The following is a 16999-nucleotide window of genomic DNA, read 5'->3' on the forward strand; positions in this document are numbered from 1 at the left end:
AAATATATTCCTTTGCATATTTAAGAGAAAATTACTCAGGAAAAGTGCATTTTAAATCTAAGGCTAGAATACCTAACTTGGAATATAAAAGTATTTGAATTAGTTAAAAAATTACTTTAAGAAATAAAACATTTGAACTGATACCTGAATAACAGTGACTTCTTAAATAAAAATGTGTTCAAAATAGAATAAAAAGAGACATGTTTTAGTAAATCGTGGCTTTATTTAGTACATGTTCTCCAAAAGTTTCAAAAGGCTCTCAAATTAGTGTTTTCATTTTCTTTGGGTAAATACTTAGTAGTGGATTTATTAGGTCATATGGTAATTCTATTTCTAATTTTTTAGTAACCTCCACAGTGTTTTCCACAGTGGCTGTACCAGTTTGAATTCCCACAACAGTACCTGAGGGTTCCTTTTTACCCACATCCTCACTAACACTTGTTATTTCTTGTTTCTTTGGCACCAGCCATTCTGATAAGTATAAGGTAATATCTCATTGTGGTTTTGATTTACATTTCCCTGATGATGAATGATGTTGAGCATCTTTTTGTGGGTCTGTTGGCCATATGTATGTTTTCTTTGGAGTTATGTCTGTTCATGTCTATTTTCAATTTTGAAATCTGGGATTGTAATACCTCCAGTTTTGTTCTTTTTCAAGAATGCTTTGGCTATTTGGTGTCTTTGTGGTTCCATACAAATTTTAAGATTGTTTGTTCTAGTTCTGTGAAAAATGCTGTTGGTATTTTTATAGAGATTGCATTAAATTCGTAGACTGCTTTGGGTAGTGGACATTTTAACAATTTGTTCTTCCTATCCATGAGCATGGGATATTTCCCACTTGTTTGTGTTATCTTTGATTTATTTCATCAATATTTTATAGTTTTCAGGATACAGGTCTTTTCTCTATTTGGTTAGGTTTATTCCTAGGTATTTTATTATTTTTGGTGCAATCGTAAATGGGATTGTTTTCTTAATTTCTCTTTCTGCTACTACATTATTAGTTTATAGAAATGCAACAGATTTCTGTACACTGATTTTGCATACTGCAACTCTCCGATTCATTTATCAGTTCTAGTTTTTTTTGGTGGAGTCTTTAGGGTTTTTAATATATAGTATCATGTCATCTGCATATAGTGAAAGTTTTACCTCTTCCTTACCAATTTGGATGCCTTTTGTTTCTTTTTCTTGTCTAATTGCTGTGGCTAAAACATCCAGTACTATGTTGAATGAAAATGGTAAGTAGATATCCTGTCTTGTTCCTGATCTTATGGGTAAAGCTCTCAGTTTTTCCTCATTGAAGATGATGTTAGCTCTGAGTTTTTTTTTATAGGTAGCCTTTATTATATTGATGTCTCTTCCCACTAAACCTATTTTTTGAGGGTTATCATGAATGAATATTGTACCTTGTCAAATGTTTTTTTCTGCATCTGTTAAAATGATCCCATTGTTTTTATCCTTTCTCATATTGACATAATGTGTCATACTGATTATTTGTGAATATTGAACCACCTTTACATCCCAGGAATAAATCCCACTTGATCAGGGAGAATGATTTTTTTTTTAATGTATTGCTGGATTTGGTTTACTAATATTTTTTTGAGGATTTAAGCATCTATGTTCATCAGAGATCTCTCTCTTTCTCTCTCTCTCTCTCTCTCTTGTGTAGTGACTTTATCTGGTTTTGGTATCAGGGTAATGCTGGCCTCATAGGATGAATTTGGAAATTTTCCTTCCTCTTCTATTTTCTGGAATAGTTTGAGAAGAATAGTATTAACTCTTCTTTACATGTTTGATAGAATTCACCTGTGAAGCCAGAAGTGACTCTATTTTGCACTTGTTTCTTTTTTAACATGTTTGCTAAGCAGCTTTATGATGTGATTTACCATACATCTGCTTGTAAGGAGAGTGAATTTTCATATAACCTATCATCCCCTTAGACATGCTCACTCATTTTCTACTTACAAATTAATAGTAAGTAGGCAGTCTGTTTGGTTCAGTCTCCTGAGCTTGGTTAATGCGAATCTGATACTCAGAGATGGGTCAGCTCTTGATAGGTCTTTGTCTGAGAGGGAGACTGAGCCAGATCAGTTCAATAAGATAATGAAATATACTTTTGTCAGTGCTTTTGAGAGATCACCTACTAATCTTTTCCCCAGATGGTATGTGTAAAAATCCTTTGCCTATGGGATGCCTGGGTGGCTCAGTCTAAGCATCCAACTCTTGGTTTCAGCTCAGCTCATGATCTTGGGGCCATGAGATAGAGCCCCGTGTCAGGCTCAGCACTCAGCACTTATCCCCCCTCCTCACCACCCCCACTCTTCCTCTCACTTGCTTACTCTCTCTCTCTCAAATCAATCAATCTTTAAAAAAAAATATTTTGCCCTTTTTGCAACATGAATGAAGCTCACTGGAAAGTACTTGACTTGCTAGTGACCAGTGGTCTCTCCTTCACCAAACTCTAAGCAGTTTCTTCTAAGCCATTTTTTCAACTGGGCCTGATCCTTGGGCATTGTTCTTAAGAGCTCAGTTGTTAGCAAGAATACTGCTAAGTTGGTTTAGCCAGAATCCCCATCATCAGTTTTGATCACTCTCAATATCTGACCAAATTCTTCATCCCCTACCATCTCCCAGATGATACCCAGTCAATCTTGCCTGCTTTCAGCAATAATCCTGTTAATTCAGTTTAGCCAGAATCTCCCTACCCCTGATGCTTCCTTTTAGTAATTTTCCAACCACTGACAACCCCAGCCTTCAACCCAACTTGCCCCTTAACTATAAATCATCACTTTTCCATTGTCCTTGCTATATTAGGAACTGACCCCAGTTCTATACTGAGGTCTCTTTTCATATACTGCAATAGTTCCCAAGTGAAATCTGTTTTTACTGCTCTACTGTCCAGCTCTAGTTTTCCTTGACTCTAGGAAACCAGGACAGGATATTGTAAGGACCTATTTAGCAAGAGGCTTTCATTAAAGTTAAACTGTCCCTGCTCCCCTTCCCCCAGGGGATTTCCTTAAAAACAAGTCAAGGAAACCAGCTGCAGGTAACAAAGCCCAGATACAAGGGTGGGTCAGGCCAGGTGGAGACATCAGATCAGTGAGGGGTTGCATACTGTCTCCCTAGCTACCAAGGAGTATGAGCCCCTGCCCTTTGGGAGCCTTTTTGGCGCCAATCCTAATCAAGGTGTGATAGGCTGGTTCAAATGTCTACTAGGGTAAATTGTAATTCAATTGGTCACCTAGCATCACTGTGGAGTTTCCTGTGTGTGTTACAATTTCATTGGCCACCTGTGCGTGGCCAGGCCCAGCCGCATGGCCTTGGCCCTTAAAAGCCAGTCTGTGAAACAGAAGGGTCACCCTCTCTTGTAAGAGGTGCGGCCCTGAACGTTCAGTTAGATTCTTGATGCTTGGCGCGAAATAAAGCTTTGCTTGACCTTTGCTTTGTATCAGTCTCGCTCCTTTAATCACAGACCCATTATTGGGGCATAACAGATATGTTTATACATACATATGTGTTTACTTTCCATTTAGCTCTTAGACAGCATTTATCTATTAGCAGTAATATTTTTACTTGTCAGTAAAGAGCTAAAATGTATAAAAGAAAAATTATACCAAACCTGGTCTGAGACAAACCATTTTTGCTTGATGTAATTCACAAACCTCTTTCTGGGAGGAAAGAAATGAGCATTCTTCATAAAATGCTTAAGCACTTTAATGAGATAAAAACAGGTTCTGTGAATCTAGCTGACTCTCAAGTGACTATCAGTCAAAGGGCAAGTAGACTATTAGAAAGTATTTTATTTTTAAATTAAGCCTAACAATAATTATTTACTATTACTATAAAACATCCACAGCAAAAATGGACTAGTCATGCTCTTCCCTTTGTAATCAGTATTTTGATATAGTTTTGATATTTATTCATAGCCAAATTTGTCAAAAAAGTTGTCTTTATTAATAAACAGGTATACTCTGTATTTAAGTATGGCAATCACACAGTAGTGGGAGATTAAATATCCCTTCAGTTTACATTTCTGTAACAGCTACGGAAATAGCTGTTATTTAGCTTATTATCCACTTGGTATCTTGAAATTAATTTCAATCAAATAATTGACATTATGAAAAAACCTAAGGGACTACCATAAGAATTTTTTTCTTATCTTTTTTTCATGGGCCTTAGTAATAATTAGCACTATTGTTTGGGAGGTATGTTTTCATCATAAAGGACATAGGAATGTTGTAGCAATATTTCAACTCTATCACTACTTCAACTTAAGACAAAAAGTCCCTTGCAAACAATAGAAGATTGCTCAAAAGAGGTCAAGTATTTTATGAATACAAATTTGTCTGTTGAGTAAATATAGTCCAAGACTTTATTTAGAAAATAGGGCCAAAAATATTAATAAATAACTAGTTAACACTATCCCTTCTTTCCACTAAGGATAGATCTTCTGCCCTTAGGGTAGCTATTGGTTGTAGTCTTTTTTGGAGGGTGGGTGGGTGGAGGATGGTAATAGGAAGAGCCTGAAGAAACACTAAGTTGGTTAATGTATTTTGAATATCAAACTGGTATTTGACACACATGGAGACCCATCTTTATTTTGGTAATGTTTATTTTTTAAAATAACAAACCATAGGAAAAAGCAATCCTACCTTATTAGAAGGTCTATTAACTGGACAAGGCTGCTATGTAACTTATCTAAGGTTGCTTTATAAAAGTAAGTCTCAAAGTTGCTGAAGTAGGATACCCTTACAAATTCAAAAAAAAATATTGGTTTAAAAAAAAAGAAGAAGAATAAAGCTGTTTTATGGTCCATTTGAGTGACATCAGATTACCAAATACTATAAAAACTTATTCCTAAATATTGTGTTTTGTATTTCTAAAAATCCTCTAAATATAATCAGACAATTGTGATTAACTACTATATACAAAAGGGAAGCTGGACTGGTTTTGCTTAATGCTTGCCTCATTGCTGTGGTACAACACAAACGGTGGTACAATCTACTGCCAGTATCATAACATTCTATGTTAACATTTGCTGTCTTTTTCTTTTTCCTGTTATACTTGAAGCTACTAGAAAACATCTCATTAGAAAACTTATCTTCACCAGATAGTATGAAATATAATCAATGCTTTGGAAAACACTACATACAACTGAAGTCAAAAATAAGGTTCCGTAAACAGGGTGCCTGGGTGGCTCAGTCTGTTGAGTGTCTGCCTTCACATATCCCAGAGTTTGGGGATCAAGTCCCGAGTTGGGCTCCCTGCTCAGCAGAGAATCTGCTTCTCCCTCTCCCTTTGCCCTTATCCCCTGCTGCTCATGGTCTTTCTCTCTCACTGTCTCAAATAAATGAATAAGATCTTTAAAAAAGGGGGGGGGGCTTCCAAGCAGTTGTTTTGCTAGGTTGAACTGGTCTACCCTCCCACAGTGGGATGGAGAAGTAAAGGTTTTGTGCTTTGAAAACTAGGTGAATATCAGTACTGATTATACTAAAGTCAATCATTCAATTAAGTAGTACATTTAATTTAAAAATTTATAAACATAGTCTTCTATTTTCATATTTTACTTTGTCAGAAATAAGTCAGTAATGTCCTAGTACTCATCACACCAAGAAATATTTTGTTAGTTATAAGGGTGAGCTGATTTTAGTAACAGCAACAACAACAAAATATATATGTAATTAATATATGTATTGAAGCAAAGAATTAAATCATTCTTAGTTTGATTTACTCATTCAGAAACCATTCAAATCAAACATTTCATTTTCTATAGATTTATAATATTTTGCCATCTACAGAACTAGAGAATGAAAAAAAAGTGATTCTGCACAATCAGCCATAATATTTACAAAGATTCCTAATGCCTCCAGTTATTTTTGAAAAACTTAAAACAATACCTAGTACAATACCTAGTTGCTTCAGCAGTCACTAAGATTTTAGTTCTGTTCCTTGAATTATCTTCCGAATCTTCTCAGCGTCATTTTGTACAATTTTATTGGATGGATCGATCTTAAGTGCAGCTTCATAATCCTGTAGGCCTATATTTATATTGCAATGATGGTCAGTAAAATTAATATTTTATAAATCCTTGTGTTATCTAGATGATATTTTTTAATAAAAATAACCTCTAAGAACATGGTTCAGGACAAGTATCAGATTTTAAATCAGATTATCATTTTCACAAATATTTCTCTATATAGTATTTCTTAAAAGATTGCAGAAATTTTTCAGTGATTTCAGGAATAATTATACTCATTATATTCAGGATTCAGTAAGAAGCAGTTTTGGGGTTGTTTTGGGGTTTTTTTGTTTTTTTGTTTTTTTTTAAACTTTTTTGGTTTGGGGTTTTTTTTAAAGCTTTTTAAATGTATTTAATCTCTACCCCCAATGTGGGGCTCAAACTCATGATCCCAAGATCAAGAGTTGCACACTTTTCAGATTGAGCCATCCAAGCACCCCAGAAGCAGTTATTTTAAGTTCAAGTACAAATAAACTGACAGCTTAAGCTCATTAAAGCATGAAAAGACTCAGTAAAACTCACTATAAAAAAGACATTTTTATTACCTCAATGAGAAAGTAATAAATAGCATCTTATTTAGAAATTCTAGATTTAAAAAAATATTTTTGGTAGACTCAATTCATACTTTATATAATTCATAGACTACAGTTTGTGGTTTCTTCTATAGTTGTCATATATACAGAATTCCTTTGAGGAAACTTAATTTAAAAGGAAAGCATTGTAGACTGTCTGTTAAATAAATATAAATGAGGCTAAGTCTTTACCAACATAAGCAGTGGGAAAATTTCTTTGAGTAAGTAAACTTGAGTTTTAAGTGCTACTTATTTGCCATGCCACTTAAGGTAAATCACTTAACTTCTCCAAGCCTCCATTTTCTCATCTTTAAAATGAAGAGTACTTTTAGCTCAAAAAGTCCATGATGCTACAATTTCTAAAGAATGCTTTATACTGGGGTTCCTGGGTGGCTCAGTGGGTAAAAGCCTCTGCCTTCGGCTCAGGTCATGATCCCAGGGTCCTGGGATGGAGCCCCACATCAGGCTCTCTGCGCTGCGGGGAGCCTGCTTCCTCCTCTCTCTCTGTCTGCCTCTCGGCCTACCTGTGATCTCTGTCTATCAAATAAATAAATAAAATCTTAAAAAAAAAAAAAGAATCCGTTATATTATTTCATTCCTGCCCTGATAATTTTTAACTTCCATGAAGCTGGTTAAGAGACTAAAAATAAAGGGTGGTGCACATAAATCTAATTGGGATGCTTTGTTTAGAAATCTCCTAAAAAATGTCAGAAACAAGTTTAAAAATGTAGTCAGAAATAATAAAACCGTATAGACTAGCCCATTCCCTGGTAAGGCATCATCAAGGAGTATGCGTCTAGGCCTTGAATAAAGGAAAGTTGTCGGGTCCTCTGGGTAAGGAGGCATGGGAAGAAGAGCATTAAAGATAAAACACTAACTACTACAAAATTTTGCTTTTGAAGCAACATGAATAACAGCAAAAAGTCCCTAAATACATTAAAAATGAAAAACAATAAAAAATAAATGTTATGGCTTCTATACATATGAAGCTGAAACAAAAGTCAGTACAGTCTCACAAACATAAGCAATGATCATACACTGTGATAGATCAGTTGTTTCTGAGCTTGTGTGTCTGTCTGTATGACCAAAGTAGTTCATTTTAAATTTCCGTCATATCTTAAGTGACTCATTTATATCCTTTATTACACATCTTTTCATAAAAAAGTTGTCTGGATACTGTAGCATTTTCCTACACCTAAACTTGTTCACATCTTGTCTTAACTGCCTTCTACAACAACAAATTTTTTAAATACTTCAAAATCATTTTTGTCATGTAAATTGCAAAGAATATATTAAATGCTAAAATATAAAACAATGGAGTCCTAAAAAAATTATGATCTTAAATAATCCCAGTGATTTTTTTTCAGAGTATAACTAGGAACTTAAAACATTTCTATCAATTTCTTACCTTCTATGTATAATTCCAGTTGACAGAATGCTGTCCCACGTCGTATATATGCCTTCATTCTTCCACTAGCATTGTCTGCAACGGGTGGTGTCAATAACTCTAGTGCCTTACAGAATAAAATAAGGGAAAGACAATCTAATTTAAATTAATTTAAACTTGGGCAAAAACATGATAAAAATCTTAACTTTAAAACAAACATCAGGGGTGCCTGGGTGGCTCAGTGGGTTAAAGCCTCTGCCTTCGGCTCAGGTATGATCTTGGGGTCCTGGGATCAAGCCCCGCATTGGGCTCTCTGCTCTGCGGGGAGCCTGTTTCCTTCTCTCTCTCTGTCTGCCTCTCTGCCTACTTGTGATATCTCTGTCAAATAAATAAGTAAAATCTTTTAAAAAATAAAAAAAGCATCAAGTCTCACCCACCAAAATTTTTGACTTAACTGGCACAGAAATTTATCAAGCACTTGTATTTGTGTTGAACTTAAGGAATTGTTCAATTGTTCCTATACAAGATTCATAGCTTTTCTCCAAAGTGGTGATTTGGTTTATCATTTGAAACCTCTACAGCTTTATCTTTATTAGCAGGAGTGATTAAAACATTGGAGGTCTTTGCATTCAAATTGGGCGATCCCATTCATTCATTCAATAAATCTTTGTGCACAGAATGGTGCTAGTAAAAGGAAAACTGGATCATAAAAATACTGTCAGATCTTTTAATAGCTTAATGAGATCAAAGCAGGAGGATATGATTATTTCCTTCACATTTTCAATCTCAAGGAGCCACATGAGAGATTTTTGCATATGATTTTCCCCTAAAACAGATTACTCTGACATGGAAAAAAAAAGAGAAAAAACTAGAAGTTTAAGATAATGACATGATATTAATAATAAAATTAGATTATACTAGGTTTATTCTGATAATTGGGAAGTTAATGTAGAGCTATCCTTCTACTGTGCAGGTGGTAGTGATAATAAGAAAAAAGCAAGTTTTCTTCCTTCAAACTTTAAGTCTGCAAAACTTTAATAAGATAAAGGGTAAGCACAAACTGACAAGCATTTACTAATTTCCTTGTGAACTTCAACTGATACACACCAAGGCAATATAGTGCCTTAAAGTCTCCAAAAAAGGGGGAGGAGTCAAGATGGCGGAGAAGTAGCAGGCTGAGACGACATCGGGTAGCAGGAGATCAGCTAGATAGCTTATCTAACCATTGTGAACACCTATAAATCCAACAGGAAATCGAAGAGAAGAAGAGCAACAATCCCAGAAACAGAAAATCGATCACTTTCTGAAAGGTAGGACCTGCGGAGAAGTGAATCCAAAGCGACGGGAAGATAGACCCCGGGGGGAGGGGCCGGCACCCGGCAAGCGGCGGAGCGACGGAGCACAAAATCGGGACTTTTAAAACTCTGCTCCACTGGGAGACATCGCTCCAGAGGCTAAACTGGGGGGAAACCCAGGCGGGGTCAGCATAACCCCAGGACCCGCGGGGTCACAGAAGGACTGGGGGTGTCTGAGTGCCGCAGAGCTCGCAGGTATTAGAGCGGGGAAGCCGGCTATAGCGACAAAGCCGAGGAGTGAGCTCTAAGCCCGGGGTTACCTTGTGCCGGTCCCAGGCTGGGTGGGCTCGGAGCGCGGCCGGAGGCCACGGAGACAAAAGCGACCCGGCGCTTTTCTCCAGCTCCAACAATTGACTGCTTTCCTCGAGGCGCGACCGCAAGCCAGGGAGGCGGGGCTATTGGGCGCTTTGCTCTGAGAGCGCACTGAGGAGCGGAACCCCAAGCTCTCGGCTCCTCTGGGCCGAGAGATTGGGAGGCCGCCATCTTCATTCCCGTCCTCCGGAACTCTACGGAAAGCGCTCAGGGAACAAAAGCTCCCGAAAGCGAACCCGAGCGGATTACTTAGCCCGGCCCCTGGCAAGGGCGGTGCAATTCCGCCTGCGGCAAAGACACTTGAGAATCACTACAACAGGCCCCTCCCCCAGAAGATCAACAAGAAACCATCCAAAACCAACTTCAGTCACCAAGAACAGCGGAATTCCACAGCAGGAGAAAGCAAATCCTACCTGGACAAAATGACAAGGCGGAAAAACTCACCTCAAAAAAAAGAACAAGAGGCCGTACCGAAGGCTGGAGACCTAATCAATACAGACATAGGTAGCATGACAGATCTAGAGTTCAGAATGACAATTCTCAAGGTTCTAGCCGGGCTCGAAAAAGGCATAGAAGATATTAGAGAAACCCTCTCCGGAGAGATAAAAGCCCTTTCTGGAGAAATAAAAGAACTAAAATCTAACCAAGTTGAAATCAAAAAAGCTATTCATGAGGTGCAATCAAAAATGGAAGCTCTCACTGCCAGGATAAATGAGGCAGAAGAAAGAATTAGTGACATAGAAGACCAAATGACAGAGAATAAAGAAGCTGAGCAAAAGAGAGACAAACAACTACTGGAACACGAGGAGAGGATTCGAGAGATAAGTGACACCATAAGACGACACAACATTAGAATAATTGGGATTCCAGAAGAAGAAGAAAGAGAGAGGGGAGCAGAAGGTATATTGGAGACAATTATTGGAGAGAATTTCCCTAATATGGCAAAGGGAACAAACATCAAAATCCAGGAGATGCTAAGAACGCCCCTCAAAATCAATAAAAATAGGTCCACACCTCGTCACCTGATAGTAAAATTGACAAGTCTTAGCGACAAAGAGAAAATCCTGAAAGCAGCCCGGGAAAAGAAGTCTGTAACATACAAGGGTAAAAACATTAGATTGGCAGCGGACCTATCCACAGAGACCTGGCAGGCCAGAAAGAACTGGCATGACATATTCAGAGCACTAAACGAGAAAAACATGCAGCCAAGAATACTATATCCGGCTAGGCTATCATTGAAAATAGAAGGAGAGATAAAGAGCTTCCAGGACAAACAAAAGCTGAAAGAATTTGCAAACACCAAACCAGCTCTACAGGAAATATTGAAAGGGGTCCTCTAAGCAAAGAGAGACCCTAAAAGTAGTAGATCAGAAAGAAACAGAAACAATATACAGTAACAATCATCTTACAGGCAATACAATGGCACTAAATTCATATCTCTCAATAGTTACCCTGAATGTTAATGGGCTAAATGCCCCAATCAAAAGACACAGGGTATCAGAATGGATAAAAAAACAAAACCCATCCATATGCTGCCTACAAGAAACTCATTTTAGACCCGAAGACACCTCCAGATTTAAAGTGAGGGGGTGGAAAACAATGTACCATGCTAATGGACATCAGAAGAAAGCTGGGGTGGCAATCCTTATATCAGATCAATTAGATTTTAAGCCAAAGACTATAATAAGAGATGAGGAAGGACACTATATCATACTCAAAGGGTCTGTCCAACAAGAAGATCTAACAATCTTAAATATCTATGCCCCTAACATGGGAGCAGCCAACTATATAAACCAATTAATAACAAAATCAAAGAAATACATCGACAGTAATACAATAATAGCAGGGGACTTTAACACTCCCCTCACTAAAATGGACAGATCATCTAAGCAAAAGATCAACAAGGAAATAAAGGCCTTAAATGACACACTGGACCAGATGGACATCACAGATATATTCAGAACATTCCATCCCAAAGCAACAGAATATACATTCTTCTCTAGTGCACATGGAACATTCTCCAGAATAGACCACATCCTGGGTCATAAATCAGGTCTCAATCGGTACCAAAAGATCGAGATCATTCCCTGCATATTTTCAGACCACAATGCTCTGAAGCTCGAACTCAATCACAAGAGGAAATTTGGAAAGAACGCAAATACATGGAGACTAAACAGCATCCTTCTAAAAAATGAATGGGTCAACCAGGAAATTAAAGAAGAATTGAAAAAATTCATGGAAACAAATGATAATGAAAACACAACAGTTCAAAATCTGTGGGACACAACAAAGGCAGTCCTGAGAGGAAAATATATAGCAGTGCAAGCCTTTCTCAAGAAACAAGAAAGGTCTCAAATACACAACCTAACCCTACACCTAAAGGAGCTGGAGAGAGAACAACAAAGAAAGCCTAAACCCAGCAGGAGAAGAGAAATCATAAAGATCAGAGCAGAAATCAATGAAATAGAAACTAAAAAAACAATAGAACAAATCAACAAAACTAGGAGCTGGTTCTTTGAAAGAATTAATAAGATTGATAAGCCCCTGGCCAGACTTATCAAAAAGAAAAGAGAAAGGACGCAAATAAATAAAATCATGAATGAAAGAGGAGAGATCACAACTAACACCAAAGAAATACAAACAATTATAAGAACATACTACGAGCAACTCTATGGCAACAAATTTGACAACCTGGAAGAAATGGATACATTTCTAGAGATGTATAAACTACCACAACTGAACCAGGAAGAAATAGATAACCTGAACAGACCCATAACCAGTAAGGAGATTGAAACAGTCATCAAAAATCTCCAAACAAACAAAAGTCCAGGACCAGACGGCTTCCCAGGGGAATTCTACCAAACATTTAAAGAAGAATTAATTCCTATTCTCCTGAAACTGTTCCAAAAAATAGAAATGGAAGGAAAACTTCCAAACTCATTCTATGAGGCCAGCATCACCTTGATCCCAAAACCAGACAAGGATCCCACCAAAAAAGAGAATTACAGACCAATATCCTTGATGAACACAGATGCGAAAATTCTCACCAAAATACTGGCCAATAGGATCCAACAGTACATTAAAAGGATTATTCACCACGACCAAGTGGGATTTATTCCAGGGCTGCAAGGTTGGTTCAACATCCGCAAATCCATCAATGTGATACAATACATTAATAAAAGAAAGAGTAAGAACCATATGATACTCTCAATAGATGCTGAAAAAGCGTTTGACAAAGTGCAGCATCCCTTCCTGATTAAAACTCTTCAAAGTGTAGGGATAGAAGGCACATACCTCAACATTATCAAAGCCATCTATGAAAAACCCACCGCAAATATCATTCTCAATGGAGAAAAACTGAAAGCTTTTCCGCTAAGGTCAGGAACACGGCAGGGATGTCCGTTATCACCACTGCTGTTCAATATAGTACTAGAAGTCCTAGCCTCAGCAATCAGACAACAAAAAGAAATTAAAGGCATCCAAATCGGCAAAGAAGAAGTCAAACTATCACTCTTTGCAGATGATATGATACTATATGTGGAAAACCCAAAAGGCTCCACTCCAAAACTGCTAGAACTTATACAGGAATTCAGTAAAGTGTCAGGATATAAAGTCAATGCACAGAAATCAGTCGCATTTCTTTACACTAACAACAAGACAGAAGAAAGAGAAATTGAGGAGTCAGTCCCATTTACAATCGTACCCAAAACCATAAGATACCTAGGAATAAATCTAACCAAAGAGGCAAAGAATCTATACTCAGAAAACTATAAAGTACTCATGAAAGAAATTGAGGAAGACACAAAGAAATGGAAAAATATTCCATGCTCATGGATTGGAAGAACAAATATTGTGAAAATGTCTATTTTACCTAAAGCAATCTACACATTTAATGCAATCCCTATCAAAATCCCATCCATTTTTTTTAAAGAAATAGAACAAATAATCCTAAAATTTATATGGAACCAGAAAAGACCTCGAATAGCCAAAGGAATATTGAAAAAGAAAGCCAAAGTCGGTGGTATCACAATTCCAGACTTCAAGCTCTATTACAAAGCTGTCATCATCAAGACAGTATGGTACTGGCACAAAAACAGACATATAGACCAATGGAACAGAATAGAGAGCCCAGAAATAGACCCTCAACTCTATGGTCAACTAATCTTCGACAAAGCAGGAAAGAATATCCAATGGAAAAAAGACAGCCTCTTCAACAAATGGTGCTGGGAAAATTGGACAGCCACATGCAGAAAAATGAAATTGGACTATTTCCTTACACCACACACGAAAATAGACTCAAAGTGGATGAAGGACCTCGATGTGCGAAAGGAATCTATCAAAATCCTTGAGGACAATGCAGGCAGCAACCTCTTTGACCTCCACCGCAGCAACTTCTTCCTAGGAACATCGCCAAAGGCAACAGAAGCAAGGGCAAAAATGAACTATTGGGATTTCATCAAGATCAAAAGCTTTTGCACAGCAAAGGAAACAGTTAACAAAACCAAAAGACAACTGACAGAATGGGAGAAGATATTTGCAAACGACATATCAGATAAAGGGCTCGTATCCAAAATCTATAAAGAGCTTATCAAACTCAATACCCAAAGAACAAATAATCCAGTCAAGAAATGGGCAGAGGACATGAACAGACATTTCTGCAAGGAAGACATCCAGATGGCCAACAGACACATGAAAAAATGCTCCACATCACTCGGCATCAGGGAAATACAAATCAAAACCACAATGAGATACCACCTCACACCAGTCAGAATGGCTAAAATTAACAAGTCAAGAAATGACAGATGCTGGCGAGGATGCGGAGAGAGGGGAACCCTCCTACACTGTTGGTGGGAATGCAAGCTGGTGCAACCACTCTGGAAAACAGTGTGGAGGTTCCTCAAAAAACTGAAAATAGAGCTACCCTACGACCCAGCAATTGCACTCCTGGGTATATATCCTAAAGATACAAACGTGGTGCTCCGAAGGGGCACGTGCACCCGAATGTTTATAGCAGCAATGTCCACAATAGCCAAACTGTGGAAAGCGCCTAGATGTCCATCAACAGATGAATGGATAAAGAAGATGTGGTATATATACACAATGGAATACTATGCAGCCATCAAAAGACATGAAATCTTGCCATTTGCGACGACGTGGATGGAACTAGAGGGTATCATGCTTAGCGAAATAAGTCAATCGGAGAAAGACAACTATCATATGATCTCTTTGATATGAGGAAGTGGAGATGCAAGGTGGGGGGGTTTGGGGGGAGGTAGGAAAAGAAAAAATGAAAAGATGGGATTGGGAGGGAGACAAACCATAAAAGACTCAATCTCAAGAAACAGACTGAGGGTTGCGGGGGGGAAGGGGGATGGGAGAGGGTGGTGGGGAAATGGACATTGGGGAGGGTATGTGCTATGATGAGTGCTGTGAAATGTGTAAACCAGACGATTCACAGACCTGTACCCCTGGGGATAAAAATACATTATATGTTTATTAAAATAAAAAAATTTAAAAAAAAAAAAAAAAAAAAAAAAAGTCTCCAAAAAAACATTCTTGTTGATTCAAAAAAATCTCTTTTTCAGTTAAAAAGATAAAGTAACTAACAAGATGACTCTTAAAATCCTTGCAACTCAAGTATATAAATTTTAAAAGAAAAAAGATTAAAGGGATCATTTAAATCAATAAACAAGACGATAACAATTTTAAAGCACCATATATAAATAAATAGATATATATATACCTTAGAAGAATCTTCAATAGCCTTGTGTAAGTTTTTTAGTTTTAGGTGGCAAGCAGCCCGATTCAAATACAATAGTGGAATCTTGTTATTTAGTCTTATGGCTAAGTTGTATGCATTAATAGCTGCCAAGTAGTTTTCTTTTGCAAACAATTTGCTAATAAGACAAAAGAGAAAAGGAAAACAATGTAATATTGAAATAGAAACTCAGAAATAATATCTAATGGTATGTGGCAGAGGAGATGGCTTACCTCCTTTTTCTATTCCCTGTACATTAGACTTCGTTCCAAGGCTGCACCAACTCCATCTTTCCTCCACATACAATAGCATGTAATTAACCTGAATGGGACTGACTTCAACCCCACCTCCGAGGGTACTCATCTGTAGTTTAAACCAGTAATCATATTTCTACCCTGTTAACTAACTACAGTGACTGACTTGGGGAGAGGTTTATGACCTAAACTGGTCTATTCAGAATGAAGCCTATGACTTTCCAAAGTTGGAGAATGGAAAGTTGGAAAAACTCCTCTTACTGGATACAAGAGAAGAAAGCACACAGCCCAAACTGTTAGTCACCATGTTTAACACCATGGGAACAGCTAGCACTAGAATAAAGCTGATATATGGAATTATGAAAAGAATAAAAAGGCAGATAGAAACTGAGTCCTTAGTGATACAGTTAAGCTGCTGGATCAAGCTTTACCTGAAATGCAACATGCCTTTAGCTTTTTTAGTTATATAAGCCAATAAATTCCTTTAATATAGAGCCAGTTTAAATTGGGTTTTTTTTTGGTTACTTGCAAACAAAAGCATCTAATAGATGAAGTCTTCCAAAATTCTCTTCAAATAGATGTTCATAGTTAAAGGATTTAGTTAAAATGTAAAGTGTTTCTTTATTTTTATATATAATTCTTAGAATTTTGAAAAACACATAAACATAAGGAAAATAGGAAATACCAAATATAAAAGTACCATAAAACACTTTGTATTCACTTCCAGTTGATTGTACTGCATACTGTAGAGTTCTAGAACATGATGATATCAAAAGTAAAAGGACTCAGTACATCATTAGTAAAAGGGAAGATGACACCACTGTGACATCTAACCTAAGCCTGACTTAAGTTTAAAATAACCTGTACAGGGGCGCCTGGGTGGCACAATGGGTTAAAGCCTCTGCCTTCAGCTCAGGTCATGATCCCAGAGTCCTGGGATCCAGCCCGCATCTGCTCTCTGCTCAGCAGGGAGCCTGCTTCCCCCTTTCTCTCTCTGCCTGCCTCTCTGCCTACTTGTAATCTCTGTCTGTCAAATAAATAAATAAGATCTTTAAAATAAAATAAAATAACTTGAATAAATAAATAAATAAATAAATAAATAAAAATAACCTGCACAAACTGGAAAAGCTAATTCTCTGGTAACAGTTTATTTTTCTGAAGTGCCTCATATCGGCTAAGATATTTCTGAATGCAAGTAACAGACAGAATTCCAACTCAAACTGGTTTAAACAAATAAGGAAATAAATTACCTCACATTTAAAAAGTCCAGACCATGGAAAGTCTCTGTGCCCAATGAAATCAGCAGCTTGAGGATGTTATCCTAAGGCTTAAGGTTCCTTTCATT

General features: G+C 37.3%; 1 protein-coding gene across 1 annotated transcript in view; it reads right to left on the bottom strand.

The window, feature by feature from the left end:
- Positions 1–5925: 5925 nt before the first annotated feature.
- Positions 5926–16999, bottom strand: part of DNAAF4 (dynein axonemal assembly factor 4) — a gene marked incomplete at its 3' end in the record, with an annotated part of 57446 nt that continues 46372 nt past the window's right edge. The window contains exons 7-9 of the mRNA XM_080808379.1: positions 15386–15539; positions 7997–8102; positions 5926–6035 (exon numbers count right to left, since the gene is read on the bottom strand). Of these exons, the coding sequence (XP_080664505.1) occupies positions 5926–6035; positions 7997–8102; positions 15386–15539 (370 nt within the window). The remainder of the gene's footprint in view (positions 6036–7996; positions 8103–15385; positions 15540–16999) is intronic.

The sequence above is a fragment of the Martes martes genome, assembly GCF_963455335.1.
Source record: "Martes martes genome assembly, chromosome: 7".
In the NCBI taxonomy this organism is placed as follows: domain Eukaryota; kingdom Metazoa; phylum Chordata; class Mammalia; order Carnivora; family Mustelidae; genus Martes; species Martes martes.